Source organism: Anolis sagrei, chromosome 3, assembly GCF_037176765.1.
Source record: "Anolis sagrei isolate rAnoSag1 chromosome 3, rAnoSag1.mat, whole genome shotgun sequence".
Taxonomy (NCBI): Eukaryota; Metazoa; Chordata; class Lepidosauria; order Squamata; family Dactyloidae; genus Anolis; species Anolis sagrei.
Genome location: NC_090023.1, coordinates 268,325,716 through 268,349,792, shown reverse-complemented (window position 1 = coordinate 268,349,792; position 24,077 = coordinate 268,325,716). Strand labels below are relative to the sequence as shown.

The 24,077-nt window shown below is 43.5% G+C and overlaps 2 protein-coding genes across 2 annotated transcripts in view; both read left to right on the top strand.

Moving 5' to 3' along the window:
* Positions 1-16,049, top strand: part of LOC137096597 (uncharacterized) — a 33,246-nt gene extending 17,197 nt beyond the window's left edge. Inside the window, exon 3 of the mRNA XM_067466283.1 lies at positions 15,901-16,049. The gene's annotated coding sequence lies outside the window, so the exon portion shown is untranslated. The remainder of the gene's footprint in view (positions 1-15,900) is intronic.
* A 5-nt stretch (positions 16,050-16,054) lies between these two features.
* The window catches only part of TNK2 (tyrosine kinase non receptor 2), a 214,517-nt gene continuing 206,494 nt past the window's right edge, over positions 16,055-24,077 (top strand). The window contains exon 1 of the mRNA XM_060767285.2: positions 16,055-16,128. Within this exon, the coding sequence (XP_060623268.1) occupies positions 16,105-16,128 (24 nt within the window). The 5' untranslated portion in view covers positions 16,055-16,104. The remainder of the gene's footprint in view (positions 16,129-24,077) is intronic.

Below are 24,077 nucleotides of genomic sequence, written 5' to 3'. Positions count from 1 at the left end.
GAAGAGAAAAGCTCTGTCCTTCCTCCTCCTTATTGCTGTTGTTGTTGTCATTATTATAATTACTTGACTATTGCAAATCAGATTGGGACACTAAAAATGCTCTGGGTACTATTATTATTATTATTATTATTATTATTATTATAGTATTGCAAATCAAACTGGAACACTGAAAAGCTCTGTCACTATTCCTCCTCCTCATCCTTATACTATTGCAAGCCACACTGGGACATTAAAAAAGCTCTCGGTACCTTATTATTATTATTATTATTATTATTATTATTATTATTATTTGAAACACAACAAGATGAGTCCACAGCAGACAAGATCACTCTCCTGGCTATTGTACTGGATATTATTATTATTATTATTATTATTATTATTATTATTATTAGAAACACAACAAGATGAGTCCACAGCAAACAAGGTCACTGGCTGTTGTCTTGGATCACACGTCGGACACTTCCCAAGTGTCTAGGACTGTGTGATGTATCAGTGAATAATGCATGCAGATCCCAGTAAGGTGGCCTTTTGCTGCTGGCAGATGGTAATTTTGTCAGCGCCAATTGTGTTTAAGTGCAGGCCAAGGTCTTTGTTCCAGCTTTCTGCTGGTGAGCGAAGGGCTCAAGCAAGTGAGCCAAACCACAGTTGCAGCACTCCAGAGATAATAGGATTTCGTTCTGCTTCTTTTCCACATTTGCTTCTCTCTGTTTCTCTGCCATTCCAGGTGTTTATCCTTCTTGGAGAGAACATGATCTAGGGTTGCATCTACACTGTAGAATTAATGCAGGTTTGGCACCACGTGGGGTGCCATGTTTCGATGTTATGGGATTCCCGGATCTGTAGTTTTACAAGGTCAAACTAGAACTTTCAAAGCATAGAATCCTTCATTACTTCTACAGTATAGATCAAACATGAGCAAACTTGGGCCCTCCAGGTGTTTCAGACTCCAACTCCAACAATTCCTACCACTACCTTGGTAGCCACCTCTCCACAAAAGTCAACATTGATACTGAAATACAACATCGCTTCAGCTCTGTGAGTGTGGCATTCTTCCAAATTAAGCAGGCACTGTCAGGCCATTATATGCTAATCAAGGTGGTCAGTTGAAACATTCACACCTAGCTCCAGCAGACAAGAGTCCTTTGTCCCTCCCTGGTCATTCCACAGATATATAAACCCTTTTTCCTAGTTCCAACAGACCTCACTACCTCTGAGGATGCTTGCCATAGATGCAGGCAAAACGTCAGGAAAGAATGCCTCTAGACCATGGTCATGTAGCCCGAAAATACCGACAACAACCCTAAGCAGAGAGTGTTTGAGGATCGGGACATCCAAGGGGCTTGTTTATAAAGCTATTGTCCTTCTAACCCTGCTATATGCCTGCGAAACGTGGACTGTCTACAGATGTCACACTCAAATCCTAGAACGATTCCATCAGTGTTGCCTCCGAAAAATCCTGCAAATCTCTTGGGTAGACAGGAGGACAAATGTCAGCATGCTGGAAGAAGCAACGACCACTAGCATCAATTATTTATTTATTTACTACACTTATATACCGCAATTCTCAGCCTAATGGCGACTCATTGCGGTGTACAACATAGAAAAACAGGTGCAAAATACAAACATAGTGAAAAATAATCCGCAGTACATCATTATCAAAACATCTCATCAAAAACATCAACATTATTACAAAGCCATTCCAAGTCGTCTCATCGTCAAGTTCACAATCCAATACTGTTTCCGTTGTTCCATTCCTATGGTCAAGTTACCAGTCATTGCACTTCTATTCAAATGCCTTCTTAAACAGCCAGGTCTTTAGCTTCCTGCGGAATATCAACAGGGAGGGGGCTAGCCTGATGTCCACGGGAAGGGTGTTCCACAGCCGAGGAGCCACCACCGAGAAGGCCCTATCTCTCGTCCCTGCCAGCCGTGCCTGTGACGCAGGCGGGATCGAGAGCAGGGCCTCCCCGGAAGATCTCAAAGTCCTCGTAGGCCGAGAGGCAGTCAGTTAGGTATCTTGGGCCGGAACCGTTTAGGGCTTTATAGGCCAAAGCCAGCACCTTGAATTGAGCCCAGTAGCAGATCGGCAGCCAGTGGAGCTGGTACAGCAGGGGGGTTGTATGCTCCCTGTGCCCCGCTCCTGTTAGTATCATGGCTGCCGCACGTTGGACCAGTTGGAGCTTCCGGGCCGTCTTCAAGGGCAACTCCACATAGAAAGCGTTGCAGTAGTCTAAACGGGATGTAACCAGAGCGTGGACTACCGTGGCCAAGTCAGACTTCCCAAGATACGGGCGCAGCTGGCGCACGAGCCTAAGCTGTGCAAATGCTCCCCTGGTCACCGCCGAGACCTGGGGCTCCAGGCTCAGCGATGAGTCCAGGATCACACCCAAGCTGCGAACCTGCGTCTTCAGGGGGAGTACGGCCCCATCCAGCACAGGCTGTAACCCTATACCCTGTTCGTGTAACCCTCTGCCATCAACTCCACTGGACTGGCCACGTTGTCCGGATGCCCAATCACCGTCTTCCAAAGCAGTTGCTCTACTCCGAACTCAAGAACGGAAAACGGAATGTTGGTGGACAGGAAACCTTAAAAATCTTAAAAACTGTGGCATAGACGCCGAGAACTGGGAAGCCCTGGCCCTTGAGCGCTCCAGCTGGAGGTCAGCTGTGACCAGCAGTGCTGCAGAATTTGAAGAGGCACAAATGGAGGGCGAAAGAGAGAAATGTGCCAAGAGGAAAGCATGACAAGCCAACCCTGACCTGGACCGCCTTCCGTATGGAAACTGATGTCCTCACTGCGGAAGAACATTCAGATCAAGAATAGGGCTCCACAGTCACCTATGGACCCACCGCCAAGAAACCACATCTGGAAGACAATCATCCTCGAGCTATGAGGGATCATTTAAGGAAATTACTGGCTGTTAGGAATTGTGGGAGTTCAAGTGCAAAACACCTGGAGGGCCCAAGTTTGCCCACACCAGGTATAGATGCACCCTGTGATGTTGTTTAGCCAAGGATTGCAAAAAGGGACTTTTCTATAGCTGCTCTCTTGCCATGGAGATGAAACCTGGGAACCATTCTGAGGCTTTCCTAAGCGGTCGGACTCTTCTAAGTGGCTTTCAATGAGCATCAGACTTTCCAGGCTCTTGTGCTTGATCTGTTAACCTTAAACCAGAACCGCGGGAGAGATTAAATCCCTGTATTTAGCTCCCAGATTGCATGGCCACGTGTTTTTTGTTGTCGCTGTTCACGTGCCGTCAAATCTGCTTTGACCTATTGGCCACCCTAGGAATGAGCAACCTCCAAAAGCCTTCATTCTATCTTTGTTATATATGTGTGTGTATATATATATATATATATATATATATATATATATATATTGTGTTACATCCAAATCTTGGTCTCTATTGTCCACACTCTCATTACTTTTGATACTAAAGTTTTGCAAGTTCGAAGTATCTTTCCCATCAAAGAGAGGAATATTACTGTCTTCTATTAAACCTAATAGTCTTATCTTCCTTGGACCATCTTCTTATGTTTTATTTATTTATTTTATTTATTTACAGTATTTATATTCCGCCCTTCTCAGCTCGCAGGGGATTCAGGTCAGATTACAATGCACATACACTTGGCAAACATTCAGTACCAGTTAGACATACAACATATATGGAATGTTGTATGTCTAATGGCCTGCCTCAGGGGAGTGTGCTTGCCCCATCCATGTTCAACATCTACACAAATGACCAGCCACTGCCAGAAGGGACAGAGAGTTTCATCTATGCTGATGATCGTGCCATTACCGTTCAAGCAGGGAGCTTTGAGATGGTAGAATAGAAGCTCTCCGAAGCTCTAGGTGCTCTTACTGCCTATTACAGGGAAAACCAGCTGATCCCTAACCCATCTAAAACACAGACATGTGCCTTTCATCTCAAGAACAGAGAAGCATCCCGAGCTCTGAGGATCACCTGGGAAGGAATCCCACTGGAGCATTGCAGCGCACCCAAGTACCTGGGAGTCACTCTGGACCGTGCTCTGACCTACAAGAAGCACTGCCTGAATATCAAGCAAAAAGTGGGTGCTAGAAACAATATCATACGAAAGCTGACTGGCACATCCTGGGGATCACAACTAGACACAGTGAAGACATCTGCCCTTGCGCTATGCTACTCTGCTGCTGAGTACGCATGACCAGTGTGGAACACATCTCACCACACTAAAACAGTAGCTGTGACTCTTAATGAGACATGCTGCATTATCACGGGGTGTCTGCGCCCTACACCACTGGAGAAATTACACTGCTTAGCCGGTATTGCACCACCTGACGTCCACCGGGAAGTGGCAGCCAATAGTGAAAGGACCAAGGCAGAGACATCTCCAGCTCATCCCCTGTTTGGGTATCAGCCAGCATGTCAACAACTTAAATCAAGAAATAGTTTTCTAAGATGTACAGAGACACTCGCTGGAACACCTCAGCAAGCGAGAGTCCAAAAGTGGCAGGCTTAAACCCAGAAGGTCAACGAATGGCTGATACCAAATGAGACTCCCTCCTGGGCACACAGAAGACTGGCCAACTTGGAAGGCGCTGAACAGACTGCGCTCTGGCACCACGAGATACAGAGCCAACCTTCAGAAATGGGGCTACAAAGTGGAATCCACGACATGCGAGTGCGGAGAAGAGCAAACCACTGACCACCTGCTGCAATGCACCCTGAGCCCTGCCACATGCACAATGGAGGACCTTCTTGCGGCAACACCAGAGGCACTCCAAGTGGCCGGATACAGGTCAAAGGACATTTAATCAACTACCAAGTTTGCAAATTTTGTGTTTTGTCTGTTTGTTTGTTTGTTTTGTTCTGTTAGAAATGTAATACAATTGACTGGTTGCCCTGACACGACAAATAAATAAATATACAGAATCATAGAATCAAAGAGTTGGAAGAAAGAATTGCACTTTTGGTGTTCTTTTTACTCTCTTGTATAGTCTCTCTTTGTGTGGGAAGTTTGGCCCAATTCTATCGGAGTGAAAGTTAGGGGCAAAGTTCCTTTTTTTAAACGTCCAGAATCCTTCATCCCACAGTTGGGGGATTCTGGATGTTGCAGTCCCAAAAAGCTCAGTTTCTGCAATCTCCATTTTCTGTTATTCTCCTGGGAAGCCTTGCTTTGGAACATTCCAACTTCCTAGAATGCATTTTGCAAACGCATCACAAACATATCTTCCAAACAATGCTACATTAGTTAAAAATGAACAATATCATCTTTCCTTTGTGTACACTTTCAACTTGAACTTCCTCCCTGTTGTTTTCACTTCCTCACTCTTGAAGACCAGCGTTCTGACACGGGCATGGGCCAACTTGGACCCTCCTGGGGTCACAAGGGGGTGTCAGGAGGGTCACCAAAGACTACCAGGAAACAGTATTTTCTGTTGGTCATGGGGGTTTTGCGTGGGAAGTTTGGCCCAATTCTATCATTGGTGGGGTTCAGAATGCTCTTTGATTGTAGGTGAACTATAAATCCCAGCAACTACAACTCCCAAATGTCAAGGTCTATTTCCCACAAACTCCATCTGTGTTCATATTTGGGCATATCGAGTATTCGTGCCAAGTTTGGTCCAGATCCATCATTGTTTGAGTCCACAGTGCTCTCTGGATGTAGGTGAACTACAACTCCAAAACTCAAGGTCAATGCTCATCAAACCCTTCCAGTATTTCTGTTGGTCATGGGAGTTCAGTGTACCAAATTTAAATCACTTCCATCCTTGGTGGAGGTCAAAATGCTGTTTGATAGTAGATGAACTATAAATCCCAGCAACTACAATTCTCAAATGACAAAATCAACCCCCCTCCCCCAACCCCACCAGTATTCAAATTCGGACATATTGCGTATTTGTGCCAAATTTGGTCCAGTAAATGAAAATACGTCCGGATCCATCATTGTTTGAGTCCACAGTGCTCTCTGGATGGAGGTGAACTACAACTCCAAAACACAAGGTCAATGCTCACCAAACCCTTCCAGTATTTTCTGTTGGTCATGGGAGTTCTGTGTGCCAAGTTTTGTTCAGTTCCATCATTGGTGGAGTTCAGAATGCTCTTTGATTGTAGGAGAACTATATATCCCAGCAACTACAACTCCCAAATGATAAAATCATAATTTTTTGAGTGATGGTCACTCTTTGGGTTGTGAGACGTTTTGTTGCCAAATTTGGTGTGATTTCGTTCATTGGTTCTTTTGTTTTTAAGGTGCTCATTACGCACAGAGCTTTGATAGATAGATAGATAGATAGATAGATAATTATAATTATAATTATAATTATAATTATTATTATTATTTATGCAATGTATTGTCGAAAGCTTTCATGGGTGGAATCACTAGGTTCTTGTAGGTTTTTTTCGGGCTATAGGGCCATGTTTCCTCTCTGAGGAAGAAGGGGGAAACAACCAGGCACATCTTAACACCTCTCAACAGAACATTTCCCCAGGCTCAGCCAGGCCTTCAAATGCTAATCAAGGTTGTCAGTTGAAACATTCACACCTAGCTCCAGCAGACAAGAGTCCTTTGTCCCATCCGGGTCATTCCACAGATATATAAACCCATTTTCTTATTTCCAACAGACCTCACTACCTCTGAGGATGCTTGCCATAGATGCAGGCGAAACGTCAGGAGAGAATGCCTCTAGAACATGGCCCTATAGCCCGAAAAAACCTACAAGAACTTATTATTTATGCAGTTTGATGAAATGGCACTCTCTAACTTGATGCCTTCCAAAGATCTTGGGCATGATGTGGGTCTATCTTGGCCATTTCATGCACTTCAGACTGCATTATTCGCAGAGTAGATCCAGCCTTTGGAAAAACCAGCCAGTCCAGCCTTGGCCGATGCTCCTAAAACGCCTCTTCCAGGCCGCAATCTGGCCGGGAAACGTAGTATCCTTGCCTGGCCTGGATGCCTTTGAAAAGGAGCAATCGGCAAGGGAGGAAACGGCTTATTTAGCCGCGAAGATCATTGGCGGCAATTGGGTTGGCCTCCTTGGCTCTAGACACACACACCAAAACACACACACAGCTGTTCGTTGCTGATGGTTCAGGCGTGTTGCTACAAGGAGGCCAAATGGGAGCGTTGCCCTCTTCAAATAAGAACCTTCCCGTTGAAATTTCCCAAATTGGACGCGTTGCAATCACTTAAAGCCTCAGCTAAACATTTAGGATGCACCTGCATTGTGGAACAGTGTATATCCCAAATTTTGGTCCTCCAGCTGTTTGGGATTTCAGGCTAGGACTTCTGGGATCTGAAGTGCAAAACAGTTGAAGGAGCAAAGTTTGCAATGCAGTCTCATTGCTGTGGCTTGATGCACTGGAAGCTTGGGAGTTGTAGTTTGCCGAGGCAAATGGTCAAGAAGGCGAAAGTCCTTGCAAAACTATAATTCCCAGGATTCTGGAGTAATGAGTATAGTGTCAAAACTGCATTCAACAGTGCAGAGGCACCCTTAGGCTGGATCTACACTGCCATATAATCCAGTTTCAGAATGCAGATTAAGTGCAGGATATAAATACAACAACAACAACATAACAACAACAACAACATTATAATCTAGTTCAGTGCAATTACTCTGCAACTGGACTATATGGGTTTACACTGCCATGGTTTTAATGGATTTTAAACTGTGTATGTTTTAAATAATGTTTATATTTAATTCTATGTTAATGTTTGCATATTGGTATATTTTAAATGATATGTGAATGCCACTTTGGGTCTCCTTTGGGAGAGATAAAGTGGGATATAAATATAACAACAATAACAACAACAACAGAAATAACAGCAACAACAACAAATACTGTTTATATTTAATTATATTTTAATGTATGCATATTGGTATATTTTAAATGGTATGTGAATGCTGTTATTTTAAGCCGCTTTGAGTCTTCTTTCGGGAGAGATAAAGCGGGATATAAATATAACAACAACAACAACAACAACAACAACAACAACAACAACAATAGAAATAGCAACAGCAACAACAAATACTGTATATATTTAATTCTATTTTAATGTTTGCATATTGGTATATTTTGAATGGTATGTGAATGCTGTTATGTTAAGTTGCTTTGAGTCTTCTTTCGGGAGAGATAAAGCGGGATATAAATATAACAACAACCACAACAACAGCAACAGCAATAACATCAACAAAAACAACAACAAATACTGTATATATTTAATTCTATTTTAATGTTTGCATATTGGTATATTTGTTAAGCTGCTTTGAGTCTTCTTTTGGGAGAGATAAAGTGGGATATAAATACTACTACTACTACAACAACAGCAATAACAGCAACAAAAACAACAACAAATGCTGTATATATTTAATTGTATTTTAATGTTTGCATATTGGTATATTTTAAATGTTTTGTGAATGCTGTTATGTTAAGCTGCTTTGAGTCTTCTTTCGGGAAAGATAAAGCGGGATATAAATATAACAACAACCACAACATGAGTTGTGGTTGTTGCAACAGCAATAACAGCAACAAAAACAACAACAAATACTGTATATATTTAATTCTATTTTAATGTTTGCATATTGGTATATTTGTTAAGCTGCTTTGAGTCTTCTTTCGGGAGAGATAAAGCGGGATATAAATATAACAACAACAACAACAACAACAACAGTAATAGCAGCAACAACAAATACTGTATATATTTAATTCTATTTTAATGTTTGCATATTGGTATATTTTAAATGGTATGTGAATGCTGTTATGTTAAGCTGCTTTGAGTCTCCTTTTGGAGAGATAAAGTGGGATATAAATAAAACAACAACAATACCAGCAGCAATAACAGCAACAACAAATACTGTTTATATTTAATTATATTTTAATGTTTGCATATTGGTATGTTTTAAATGGTATGTGAATACTGTTATGTTAAGCTGCTTTGAGTCTTCTTTCAGGAGAGATAAAGCGGGATATAAATACAACAACAACAACAACAACAGAAATAACAGCGACTGCAGCAACAACAAATACTGTATATATTTAATTCTATTTGAATTTTTGCAAATTGGTATATTTTAAATGTTTTGTGAATGCTGTTATGTTAAGCTGCTTTGAGTCTTCTTTTGGGAGAGATAAAGCGGGATATAAATATAACAACAACAGCAGCAGCAGCAATATTATAATCCAGTTCAATCTAATTAATCTGCATCCAGAAACTGGATTGTGTGGCAGAGTAGATGAGGCCTTTAAAATAGAGTTTAGGTACCTAAAGAAAAGGGACGGAAACAGTTTGAATCTATGCTGTAGAATTACCTGGAGATGATGCCTGGGGATGATGGTCCTTGAAGTGTGGTCTCTTGGTGCTAGGTTCATAGATGGCTGTGAAGCCCTATTCTTGACCCGCATGTTCTCCCGCAGTGAGGACATCAGTTTCCAGGTGGGAGGCGATCCATGTTAGGGTTGGTTCCTGGTTTTAGCCTGCCACTTTTGGACTCTCGCTTGCTGAGGTATTCCTGCGAATATCTCTGTAGATCTTAGGAAGCTGTTTCTTGATTGATGTGCTTGCTGATATCCAAACAGAGGACTGGCCAGAGGTGTCACTGCTTTGGTCCTTTCATTGCTGGCTGCTACTTCTCTGTGGATGTCAGGTGGGGCATTGCCAGCTAAACAGTATAATTTCTCCAGTAGTGTTGGATGCAGACATCCTGTGATAATGTGGCATGGCTCATTAAGAGCCACATCCACTGAAATGTATTCTACACTGGGCATGTGTTTTCACAGCCGAGTAGCAAAGCGCAAGGGTGGATGTTTTCACTGTGTCTGGTTGTGATCCCCAGGTTGTACCAGTCAGCATTTATATGATGAGGTGGGAAAGAAAAGGGCCCGAGGTTGTGAAGAATTGTGGGAGTTGAAGTCCAAAACACCTGGAGGGCAAACGTTTGCCCATGAGTGATCTACACTGTATAATTAATGAAGTATGAAAAAGCTTCTTTTCTGCTGCTCTGGAGACTAAGTACTTACTTTACTTACTTAGGCGATCCCTTGTAGCCTGATGATGATGCATAGTGTCTTCGCTGTGGGTTCATAGGTGGCTGTGAAACCCTATTCTTGATCAGCATGTTCTCCCGCAGTGAGGACATCAATTTCCAGACAGAAACCCAATCAGGGTTGGCTTGACGTGCCTATCTCTTGTCATGTTTCTCCCTCTCGCCCTCCATTCATGCCTCTTTGAATTCCGCAGCACTGCTGGACACAGCTGACCTCCAGTTAGAACGCTCAAGGGCCAGTGCTTTCCAGTTCTATGTCACAGTTTTTAAGGTTGGCTTTGAGCCCATCTTTAAATCTTGGGCTTAAATCTTTATGTGTCTACACTGCCATGGTTTGAATGGTTTTTAACTGTGACTGTTTGAATACTATTTATATTTAATTATATTTAATGTTTGCATATTAGTATATTTTAAAGGAGCCCCCAGTGGCGCAGTGGGTTAAACCCCTGTGCCGGCAGGACTGAAGACCGACAGGTCGCAGGTTCGAATCTGGGGAGTGGCGGATGAGCTCCCTCTATCAGCTCCAGCTCCTCATGCGGGGACATGAGAGAAGCCTCCCACAAGGATGATAAAAACATCAAAATCAGACGGCCAATTCTCGCACACCAAAAGTGACTTCTGACATGACAAAGAATATTTTAAATGGTCTGTGAATGTTGTTATGTTAAGCCACTTTGAGTCTCCTTTGGGAGAGATAAAGCGGGATATAAATACAGCAGCAACAACAACAACAACAACAACAACAACAACAACATTATAATCCAGTTCAGTGCAATTAATCTACATCCAGAAACTGGATTGTGTGGCAGAGTAGATGAGGCCTTTCAAGTAGAGTTTAGGTACCCAAAGAAAAGGGATGGAAGCAATTTGCATCTATGTATTGTTGAAGGCTTTCATGGCCAGAATCACTGGATTGTTGTAGGTTTTTCGGGCTGTATGGCCATCTTCTAGAAGCATTCTCACTTGACGTTTCGCCTGTATCTTTGACAAGCATCCTCAGAGGTTGTGTAGGTTTTTATGGCCATATAGCCCGAAAACCCTACAACAACCCAGTTTGAATCTACGCTGTAGAATGAATGCAGTTCGACATCACTTTTAACTATTGGGACTTAATGCTACAGAAACCTGGGAGTTGTAGTTTGGTTGGGCACCACCAAGGCTAAAAAGTATCTATAGATGACAACATCAATTTCCCCATAGCACTGAATCATAAAATGACACAGTAATACCATCCAATACAAAAACATTGAGGAGCAAAGACTACAGCCATTTTTTGCTGCAAATCCTATCTGCTGCAAATGTTGACCATTTCCGCTCCCTTGGCAGCCACCTCTCCACAAAAGTCAACATTGACACTGAAATTCAACACCGCCTGAGCTCTACAAGTGCAGCATTTTTCCGAAAGAAGCAGAGAGTGTTTGAGGCCCAGGACATCCGTAGGGAGACCAAGGTGATTGTCTATAAAGCTATTGTCCTCCCAACCCTGCTATACGCCTGCGAAACGTGGACTGTCTACAGACGTCACATGCAACTCCTGGAACGATTCCATCAGCGCTGCCTCCGGAAAATCCTGCAAATCTCTTGGGAAGACAAGCGGGGAAATGTCAGCACGCTGGAAGAAGCAAAGACCACCAGTATTGAAGCAATGGTCCTTCCATCAACTCCGCTAGACTGGCCATGTTATCTGGATGCCCAACCACTGTCTCCCAAAGCAATTGCTCTATTCCGAACTCAAGAATGGAAAACGGAATGTTGGTGGGCAGGAAAAGATATTTAAAGATGGGCTTAAAGCCAGCCTTAAAAACTCTGGCATAGACACTGAGAACTGGGAAGCCCTGGCCCTTGAGCGCTCCAGCTGGAGGTCAGCTGTGACCAGCAGTGCTGCAGAATTTGAAGAAGCACGAATGGAGGGCGAAAGAGAGAAATGTGCCAAGAGGAAGGCGTGTCAAGCCAACCCTGACCGGGACCGCCTTCCACCTGGAAACCAATGCCTTCACTGTGGGAGAAGATTCAGAGCAAGAATAGGGCTCCACAGCCACCTACAAACCCACAAAAATAGTCAAGGAAGACCATCTTACTCGTCCAACGAGGGATCACCTAAGTAAAGTAAGTAATAAATGATGATGATGCTAGAATTGCACTTGAGGATCTAGACATTTCTGTAGATAACATTTTAATCAAATCTGCATATCATCTACTCTGGCATAGATACTGAGAACTGGGAAGCCCTGGCCCTTGAGCGCTCCAGCTGGAGGTCAGCTGTGACCAGCAGTGCTGCAGAATTTGAAGAAGCACGAATGGAGGGTGAAAGAGAGAAACATGCCAAGAGGAAGGCGCGCCAAGCCAACTCCGACCAGGACTGCCTTCCACCAGGAAACTGATGCCCTCACCGCAGGAGAACATGCAGGTCAAGAATAGGGCTTCACAGTCACCTATGTGCCCACTGCCAGGACACCAAACTTGGGAGGACAATCTTACTCGGACAATGAGGGACCGCCTAAGTAAGTAAGTACCTTTCCCTTAAATGGTTTAACAAGACACCCAAAATGCTGGGCTCCACAGTCACCTAGGTCACCTACGGATCCACCGCCAGGATTTATTTATTTATTTACCGTGTCATCAGCAACCATTGTATTACAATTCTAACAGAGCAAAACAAACACAGAGATTAAAAAGAAAAAGGAAAAAAAGAAAGAAAGAAAAACCACACAGATTTTGTAAATTTGGTATTTGGTTAAATGTCCTTTGACCAGTATCTGGCCACTTGGAGTTCCTCTGGTGTTGCCGCAAGAAGGTCCTCCATTGTGCATGTGGCAGGGCTCAGGGTGCATTGCAGCAGGTGGTCAGTGGTTTGCTCTTCTCCACACTCACATGCCGAGGATTCCACCCTGTAGCCCCATTTCTTAAGGTTGGCTCTGCATCTCGTGGTGCCAGAGCGCAATCTGTTCAGTGCCTTCCAAGTCGCCCAGTCTTCTGAGTGCCCAGGGGGGAGTCTCTCATCTGGTATCACCCATGAATTGAGGTGCTGGGTTTGGGCCTGCCACTTTTGGACTCTCGCTTGCTGAGGTGTTCCAGCGAGTGTCTCTGTAGATCTAAGAAAACTATGTCTTGATTTAAGTCGTTGACGTGCTGGCTGATACCCAAACAGGGGATGAGCTGGAGATGTCTCTGTCTTGGTCCTTTCACTATTGGCTGCTACTTCCCGGCGGATGTCAGGTGGTGCAATACCGGCTAAGCAGTGTAATTTCTCCAGTGGTGTGGGGCACAGACACCCCGTGATAATGCGGCATGTCTCATTAAGAGCCACATCCACTGTTTTAGTGTGGTGAGATGTGTTCCACACTGGGCATGCATACTCAGCAGCAGAGTAGCATAGTGCAAGGGCAGATGTCTTTACTGTGTCTGGTTGTGATCCCCAGGTTGTGCCAGTCAGCTTTCGTATGATGTTGTTTCTAGCGCCCACTTTTTGTTTGATGTTCAGGCAGTGCTTCTTGTAGGTCAGAGCACGGTCCAAAGTGACTCCCAGGTATTTGGGTGCGCTGCAATGCTCCAGTGGGATTCCTTCCCAGGTAATCCTCAGAACTCGGGATATTACAGTCTTAGTTTTGGGCATGGCAGCTGTTAGGTAAACTAGAACATTCACATGGAACTATAATTCCTATTGGCCTTCTAAATGGCAAGGGCCTGTGGCTGTGCGCAATGACATCCAAGCTGCTCAGTCCTTGAGTGTTTTCCTCGCCGATTCTGCTCCGGAACACGTTGTCCTGAGAGGTTTCTTCTCAAAGGCGGAGAAGGGCGATGGAGCGATACGGGCCTGTGGGAAAGCTCCTCTCCCACGGCTCCGTCCGTCCGGTGTGCTTCCAGCTTTCCACCCACGTTTCTGCTCTGCCCAAGGGCACACGTCGCAGCCCACCCCAAGACAATCATCCTCTTGATTCAGTCCCAGGCGAGGAATTTGGCTTTGGCTCAAGATGGAGAGCAGGACCGGAGTTGGTCAGCTCGGATGAATCTCTTTTCCTACTCTCTGGTTCTAACTCCTGCATTTAAGAACAGACAAGCATTCTGAGCTCTGAGGATGACCTGGGAAGGAATCCCACTGGAACATTGCAGTTACCTGGGAGTCACTCTGGATTGTGTTCTAACCTATAAGAAGCACTGCCTGAATATCAAGCAAAAAGTGGGTGCTAGAAATAATATCATACGAATGCTGACTGGCACAACCTGGGGATCACAAACAGACACAGTGAAGACATCTGCCCTTGTGCTTTGCTACTCTGCTGCTGAGTACGCATACCCACTACGCTAAAGCAGTGGATGTGGCACTTAAAGAGACATGCCGCATTGTCACGGTGTGTCTGCGCCAGGCATGTAGCCAGGGGGGGAGCTCGGGGGGCTTCAGCCCCCCCCCCCCGAAATTTTCATGGTGGTTCGCGAAAAGGCCTTATTGGTGCATTATTTAAACTGTTATGTTTATTCATATCATGATCTGATCACCATGCTCCATATATCCCATATGCATGGGGGTATTGAGGTAATGATACAAAAGGTTTGCTAGGCTAGACCCTCTTTCACTCAGACTCAGCCCCCCCCCCCCGAAACTCAGCCCCCCCCGAAACCCCCCCTGAAAAAAATTAAGCCCCCCCCCCCCCCCCGAAACGAAATCCTGGCTACGGGCCTGGTCTGCGCCCTACACCACTGGAGAAATCACACTGTTTAGGCGGTATTGCACCACCTGACATCTGCCAGGGAGTAGCAATCAATAGTGAAAGTACCAAGGCAGTGACATCTCTAGCTCATCCCTTGTTTGGGTATCAGCCAGCACGTCAACGACTTAAATCAAGAAATAGTTTTCTAAGATCTACAGAGACACTCGCTGGAACACCTCAGCAAGCAAGAGTCCAAAAGTGGCAGGCTCAAACCCAGAACCTCAATCCATGGCTGGTATCAAATGAGAGACTCCCTCCTGGGCACACAGAAAACTAGGCGACTTGGAAGGTGCTGAACAGACTGCGCTCTGGCACCACGAGATGCAGAGCCAACCTAAAGAGATGTGGCCACAAAGTGGAGTTCACGACATGCGAGTGCAGAGAAGAGCAAACCACAGACCACCTGCTGCAATGCAACCCTGAGCCCTGCCATATACACAATAGAGGGCCTTCTTATAGTAACAACAGAGGCACTCCAAGTGGCCAGATACTGGTCAAAGGACATTTAATAGAATACCAAGTCTGCAAGCCCTATGAGGAGCGGCTTAAGGAGCTGGGCATGTTTAGCCTGAAGAAGAGAAGGCTGAGAGGAGATATGATAGCCATGTGAGAGGAAGCCACAGGGAGGAGGGAGCAAGCTTCTTTTCTGCCTCCTTGGACACTAGGACGCAATGGAACAATGGCTTCAAACTACAAGAGAGGAGATTCCACCTGAACATGAGGAAGAACTTCCTGCCTGTGAGAGCCGTTCAGCAGTGGAACTCTCTGCCCCAGAGGGAGTGTGGTGGAGGCTCTTTCTTTGGAAGCTTTTAAACAGGGGCTGGATGGCCATCTGTCAGGGATGATTTGAATGCAATATTCCTGCTTCTTGGCAGAATGGGGTTGGACTGGATGGCCCATGAGGTCTCTTCCAACTCTTTGATTCTATGATTCTATGCTTCTATGAGGCTGGGTGGCCGTCTGTCAGGGGTGCTTTGGTTGTGCTTTTTCCTATATGGCAGGGAGTTGGATTAGATGGCTCACGTGGTCTCTTCCAACCCTGTGATTTTATGTATGCAGAGCCAATGCTCCAAGTTTTAATAAAGCTGATTATTGAGTTCTTGATGCTTAAGTTGCTCAAAGCCCACTAAAGTCCCTCTTACTTGCCTTTCTTCCTTCCTGCAGATTCTGTGCAGCCCCTTGCTTTGGATTTCGCTGTGATGTAGTCCCTCGGATCCGCGGGTCCCATGGCTGGAGCTGGAAGCCAGAAGATAAGGCAGCGGCTGAACACCGAGCTGCAGCTGAACACTCCTATGACCTCCCTTTGCAAAACGAGCTTCGGAGCAGTCCCCATAACTTCCTGAGAGCAGAGATTAGAAAGCCAGAAGAATGATGCAAGTAGTCCAGCCTCAGGTAGGTGAATGCAAAATATGGAGAGAATATGCAGTTGTCCCTCTGCCTTTGCAGGTTTGGCTTTTGTGGATTAGATGATATGCAGATTTGATTAAAATGTTATCTACAGAAATGTCTAGATCCTCAAGTGCTCTATCATCCTCATCATCATCTTACTTACTTAGGCGATCCCTAGTTGGACGAGTAAGATGGTCTTCCATGATGGGTTTCCTTGTGGATTCGTAGGTGGCTGTGGAGCCCTATTCTTGACCCGCATCTTCTCCCACAGTGAAGGCATTGGTTTCCAGGTGGAAGGCGGTCTCGGTCGGGGTTGGCTTGACGCGCCTTCCTCCTGGCACGTTTCTCTCTTTCACCCTCCACTCGTGCCTCCTCGAATTCTGCAGCACTGCTGGTCACAGCTGACCTCCAGCTGGAGCGCTCAAGGGCCAGTTCTCAGTGTCTATGCCAGAGATTTTAAGGTTGGCTTTGAGGCCACTCGTGCCTCCTCGAATTCTGCAGCACTGCTGGTCACAGCTGACCTCCAGCTGGAGCGCACAAAGACCAGTTCTCAGTGTCTATGCCAGAGATTTTAAGGTTGGCTTTGAGGCCATCTTTAAATCTCTTTTCCTGCCCACCAACATCCCGTTTTCCATTCTTAAGTTCAGAGTAGAGCAACTACTTTGGGAGACGTTAGAAAATTAGAAACATTAGAAAATGTTGACCATTTCCGCTCCCTTGGCAGCCACCTCTCCACCAAAGTCAACATCGACACCGAAATACAACACCGCCTGAGCTCTGCAAGTGCAGCATTTTCCCGAATGAAGCAGAGAGTGTTTGAGGACCGGGACATCCGTAGGGATACCAAGGTGCTTGTTTATGAAGCTATTGTCCTCCCAACCCTGCTCTATGCCTGTGAGACGTGGACTGTCTACAGACGTCACATGCAACTCCTGGAACGATTCCATCAGCGCTGCCTCCGGAAAATCCTGCAAATCTCTTGGGAAGACAGGCAGACAAACGTCAGCGTGCTGGAAGAAGCAAAGACCACCAGCATTGAAGCGATGGTCCTCTGCCATCAACTCCGCTGGGCCCGCCACGTTGTCCGGATGCCTGACCACCGTCTCCCAAAGTAGTTGCTCTACTCTGAACATCATCATCATCATTATCATCATTTATATGTTGCCTTTCTCTCTGCATTTGTGTGGTTGGCTTTTTCCAGATTTGTTTATATGTAGTCTTGCTCTCTCCAGGAATCTCTCTAGATCCTCAGGTGCAATTTGTTGTTGTTGTTGTTGTTAATATCCCACATGTCTCTTCGCATTTATAGATTTGGGTTTTCTGGTTTTGATTACATGCCGTTCTGGATTAAAATGTTATCGTTCAAAACGATCTTGACAGATTAGAGAGATGGGCCAAAACTAACAAAATGAAGTTCAACAGGGACACATGCAAGATACTCCACTTTGGCAGAAAAAATGAAATGCAAAGATACAGAATGGGGGACAATGCCTGGCTCAAGAGCAGTACGTGTGAAAAAGATCTTGGAGTCCTCGTGGACAACAAGTTAAACATGAGCCAACAATGTGATGTGGCGGCAAAAAAAGCCAATGGGATTTTGGCCTGCATCAATAGGAGCATAGTGTCTAGATCTAAGGAAGTAATGCTACCCATGCTCTATTCTGCTTTGGTTAGACCACACCTGGAATATTGTGTCCAATTCTGGGCACCACAATTCAAGAGAGATATTGACAAGCTGGAATGTGTCCAGAGGAGGGCGACTAAAATGATCAAGGGTCTGGAGAACAAGCCCTATGAGGAGCGGCTTAGGGAACTGGGCATGTTTAGCCTGAAGAAGAGAAGGCTGAGAGGGGATATGATAGCCATGTATAAATATGTGAGAGGAAGTCACAGGGAGGAGGAGGGAGCAAGCTTGTTTTCTGCTTCCTTGGAGACTAGGACGCAATGGAACAATGGCTTCAAACTACAAGAGAGGAGATTCCATCTGAACATGAGGAAGAACTTCCTGACCGTGAGAGCCGTTCAGCATTGGAACTCTCTGCCCCGGAGTGTGGTGGAGGCTCCTTCTTTGGAAGCTTTTAAGCAGAGGCTGGATGGCCATCTGTCAGGGGTGCTTTGAATGCAATATTCCTGCTTCTTGGCAGGGGGTTGGACTGGATGGCCCATGAGGTCTCTTCCAACTCTTTGATTCTATGATTCTATGATTCTATCTCCAGGGAGCTCTAGGTCCTCAAGTGCAGAGTCGTGCTTGTGCCATCGCGCCTGGGGGCTATAGCTCTTAGTGAAAGAGGCATGGACGTGACATCTTTCCCCCAGGGGATTGCTTCTTTAGGAAACTGGAACTCTCAAAGACCCAAACACTGTAGATAACTCAAAATAAGTTTTATTGTTCACAAAGAGTTATCTTTTTAAGACAATAAGATGGAGGTTTCAAAGGGGTGAAGGAAAATGTACATTGCAGTCTCTAGTTGTTTTGGGTCAAAGGAGTTTTTCAGCTGAGAAGCTTTTCCGGGTCCCTCTTTCTCAATGGCTGTAAATGCTGGAACAATCCACAACCCCAATCCAAATGGCCTATGTTTGAAGACTCAGGGTCTTCCTCTGATGCCAAAAGAACTGGTTTGAAGGCGCTTGAGACTTCCCAACGTCGTTCAGGTTGGTCTGAACATGAAGCATAAGTCTCAAGGGTAAGAAGGGTCAGAATTGGTGCTGAGAGGTAATTTAATCAGGGGCTTTTAGAGCCAAGTCTCTTATTCATGTCCATCTGGTAGAAAATCTGATGGGGGAATAAAAAAGGAAGCACTCCCCTCCTCCAGGAAGAGGTGGAGCCAAACAATTGAGCTGAAAAAGCAATTCAGCTGGTGCAAACAACACTGATTGGCAGCTATAAATAACCAATCAATCCAACTATACATAGGCAGGGTAAAAAGGCAGGATTAAGCATGATGCAACAGTTCAAATCTTGCAAACAGGGGGTGAGCTGGAGATGTCTCTGCCTTGGTCCTTTCACTATTGGTTGCTACTTCCCAGCGGATGTCAGGTGGTGCAATACCGGCTAAGCAGTGTAATTTCTCCCGTGGTGTAGGGCGCAGACACCCTGTGATAATGCGGCATGTCTCATTAAGAGCCACATCCACTGTTTTAGCGTGGTGAGATGTGTTCCACACTGGGCATGCATACTCAGCAGCAGAGTAGCACAGCGCAAGGGCAGATGCCTTCACTGTGTCTGGTTGTGATCCCCAGGTTGTGCCAGTCAGATTTCGTATGATATTGTTTCTAGCACCCACTTTTTGCTTGATGTTCAGGCAGTGCTTCTTGTAGGTCAGAGCATGGTCCAGAGTGACTCCCAGGTATTTGGGTGAACAATGTTGGCAGGATCTTGCATTGATTCTCACTCAGCCTGCCGTTCCACCAGCGAGCACTAGGTGGCGCCATTGAACGACACTCTCTTTGCTTTTGTGTTTCTCTTTTGAGGATTGAGTGGAAGGTTTTCAATTTTCACAATATTTCCATTTCATCTCTCCTGAGATCCTTGCAGGAGACCTTTTCAGGTAGGATAATGCAGCCAGAAAAATGTCAGACCAATGCTGGATATTATGACAGAGTAACATTAGCATTCAAGGATGTGTGTGTGTGTGATTTTAGCATGCATAGCTGATTTTAATACATTGCTGGAAAAACTACAACTCTTGTGATCCTATAGCCTTGACCCTTGGCCTTTAAAGTTGTGTGAAACTATATTCATTGTGCAATGTCAATGCATCTATAGTGGCAGTCATATGGGAGGAATGTATGGAGGTTAGCATGCAGAAGCAGCTTAAAAGACTTTTCCAAGAAAAAGGGCCCAGGATTTTGCATGTCTGCATTCCCATTCCTAGAAAGTGCTTTATATCCCTTCTCAGTATCCAGAAACTATGCAAACTTTGTGTGTGTGTGTGTGTGTAGATGTTCCATTCTGCACCTCAGATATAGGAATAAATAGAGCAGACTAGATTCAGTATCCAGAATTTATGCAAACATTATATATGTGTGTTTATCTGTAGGTGTGTGTATGTGCATTTGTATGTGAGTGTGTGTGTGTGTGTGTGTGTGTATATATATATATATGTTCCATACTGCACCTCTGATATAGGAATAAATGGAACAGACTATAAATTCAGTATCCAGGATCTATGCAAACACTACACACACACACACAAATGGAGCAGACTATAAATTCAGTATCCAGGATCTATGCAAACACTATATATACATACACACACACACACACACACATATTGTCGAAGGCTTTCATGGCTGGAATCACAGGGTTGTTGTAGGTTTTTTCGGGCTATATGGCCCGAAAAAACCTACAACAACCCATTATATATATAATTTCATTATGCAACAGAACAATAAAAAATAAAGCTATTCTATCTATCTATCTATCTATCTATACACACACACACACATAGGGAAAGGATGTTTCATTCTGCACCTCTGATACAGAAATAAATAGAGCAGACTATAGGTTTAGTATCCAGAATCTATGCAAACATCATTCATATATATATATATATATATATATATATTGCAATAGAACAATAACAAATAAAGCTATTCTGTCTCTATCTATCTATCTATCTATCTGTACACACACACACTCACACACACACACATACACACACACACACATATACAGGGAAAGGATGTTCTGTTCTGCACCTCTGATACAGAAATAAATAGTGCAGACTATAGGTTTAGTATCCAGAATCTATGCAAACATTATATATATACACACACACATATACATATACATATATATACATACATACATACACTGTAATTTTATTGTGAAATAGAACAATAACAAATAAAGCTATTCTATCTCTATCTATCTACCTATCTATCTGTACACACACACACACACACACTCACACACACACACACACACACACACACACATATAGGGAAAAGATGTTCCATTTTGCACCTCTGATGCAGAAATAAATAGAGCAGACTATAGATTCAGTATCCAGAATCTATGCAAACATTATATGTATGCCATAATTTTATTGTGCAATAGAACAATAACACGTAAAGCTATTCTGTCTCTATCTATCTGTCTATCTGTACACACACACATACACTCACACACGCACACATACACACACATATATAGGGAAAGGACGTTCCATTCTGCACCTCTGATACAGAAATTAGTAGAGCAGACTATAGATTTAGTATCCAGAATCTATGCAAACATTATATATATACAGTGATTTTATTGTGAAATAGAACAATAACAAATAAGGCTATTCTGTCTATCTATCTATCTGTACACACACTCACACACACACACACACACACACACATGTACAGGGAAAGGATGTTCCATTCTGCAGCTCTGATACAGAAATAAATAGAGCAGACTATAGATTCAGTATCCAGAATCTATGCAAACATTATATGTATACCATAATTTTATTGTGCAATAGAACAATAACAAGTAAAGCTATTCTGTCTCTATCTATCTATCTGTATACACACACACACACATATATATATAGGGAAAGGATGTTCCATTCTGCACCTCTGATACAGAAATAAATAGAGCAGACTATAGATTTAGTATCCAGAATCTATGCAAACATTATATATATATATATATATATATATATATATATATAATTTTATTGTGCAATATAACAATAACAAATAAAGCTATTCTATCTCTATCTATCTACCTATCTATCTGTACACACACACACATATATAGGGAAAGGATGTTCCATTTTGCACCTCTGATACAGAAATAAATAGAGCAGATTATAGATTTAGTATCCAGAATCTATGCAAACATTATATATATGTATAAATATGTGAGAGGAAGCCACAGGGAGGAGGGAGCAAGCTTGTTTTCTGCTTCCCTGGAGACTAGGACGCAATGGAACAATGGCTTCAAACTACAAGAGAGGAGATTCCATCTGAACATGAGGAAGAACTTCCTGATGGTGAGAGCTGTTCAGCAGTGGAACTCTCTGCCCCGGAGTGTGGTGGGGGCTCCTTCTTTGAAAGCTTTTAAACAGAGGCTGGATGGCCATCTGTCGGGGGTGATTTGAATGCAATATTCCTGCTTCTTGGCAGAATAAGGTTGGACTGAATGGCCCATGAGGTCTCTACCAACTCTAGGATTCTATGATTCTATATATAAAATTTTATTGTGCAATAGAACAATAACAAATAAAGCTATTCTATCTCAATCTATCTGTACACACACACACACACACACACATATATATAGGGAAAGGATGTTCCATTCTTAACCTCTGATGCAGAAATAAATAGAGCAATTATAGATTCAGTATCCAAAATATATGCAAACATTATATATAAAATTTGTTGTGCAATTACCTAATGACAAATAAAGCTATTCTATTCTATTCTATACATTTACACACACACATCTATATAAATAAAAATGTAATGTTCGTTTGTGGGATGAACATAACTCAAAAACCACTGGAGGAATTGACACCAAATTTGGACACGAGACACCTAACACCCCAATGTACGTCCTTCACTCAAAAAATTGATTTTGTTATTTGGGAGTTGTAGTTGCTGGGATTTATAGTTCACCTACAACCACAGAGCATTCTGAACCCCAGCAACGATAGAATTGGGCCAAGCCTCCCACATAGAACCCCCATGTGGGCCACAGCAACGCGTGGCAGGGGACGGCTAGTATCTATATAAATAAAAATGCAATGTTCGTTTGTGGGATGAACATAACTCAAAAACCACTGGATGAATTGACACCAAATTTGGACACAAGACATTGATCAGGCCAAAAAATGACCATCACTCATAAAAACACTGAAAAACACAGCAGAAGGAACTTTAAAAGCCAAAAAATAAAAAATGCACTACAACACATGCACATATACACAAATATACACACACACAAACACACACAAAACACATATACACAGACTGGGCCACATGGCAGGGGATGGCTAGGATATCTATCTCTATCTATCTATCCTAGCCATCCCCTGCCATGTGGCCCAGTCTGTGTATATGTGTTTTGTGTGTGTGTGTATATTTGTGTATATGTGCATATATGTGGTTTTGTGTATGCGTTGTAATGTAATATATATATGGAAGGAAGTTCTAGTCTGCACCTCTGGTTTAGAAATAAATAGAACACAGTATAGATTCTGTATCCAGAATCTATGTAAACATTTTACACATGTACATATACACACACATATAGGGAAAGGATGTTCCATTCTGCACCTCTGATATAGAAACAAACAGATCAGACTTTGGTTGCATCTACATTGTGGAATCAATGCAGTTTGACGCCTCTTTAACGGCCCTGGCTCAATGCAGTGGAATCCAGGGAGTTGTAGTTTTACAAGATCTGCAACCTCTTGTGTCAAAGTGTGTGGTGCCTCACCAAACGACAACTGCAAAGTGGTGTCAAACTGCATTAATTCTGCAATGTAGATGCTCCCCTTGGAATAGACTTTTATCTCTGGCAGGTTTTTAAGCGAGGCTTTGAAGCAAATGATGGTTGAACCTGAACGCTAACTTATTTATTTTTTTCCAACCACCCTGGTTTTAGTTGTGTCTAGTTTTAACCTTGCTATCAGCTGCCTTGGGAGCCAGGAAAGATAAGAGAAGGTAAAGTAAACAAAACAAACTGAACTTTCCTACACAAGCCTCAAATTTGCAGCTTCTTGAGATGTTTACATTGCATCCTACACTGTAGAACGAATGCAGTTTGGTACCACTTGAACTGCCATGGCTCAATGCTATGGAATAGTGGGAGTTGTAGTTTGTTGATGCACCAAGGAGGGCTAAATAAAAGTGCAAAAAGAAAAGCAGGATATAAATAAAGATTTATTATTATTATTATAATTATTATTATTATTATTATTATTATTTTACTGACACAAAAACACAGTATG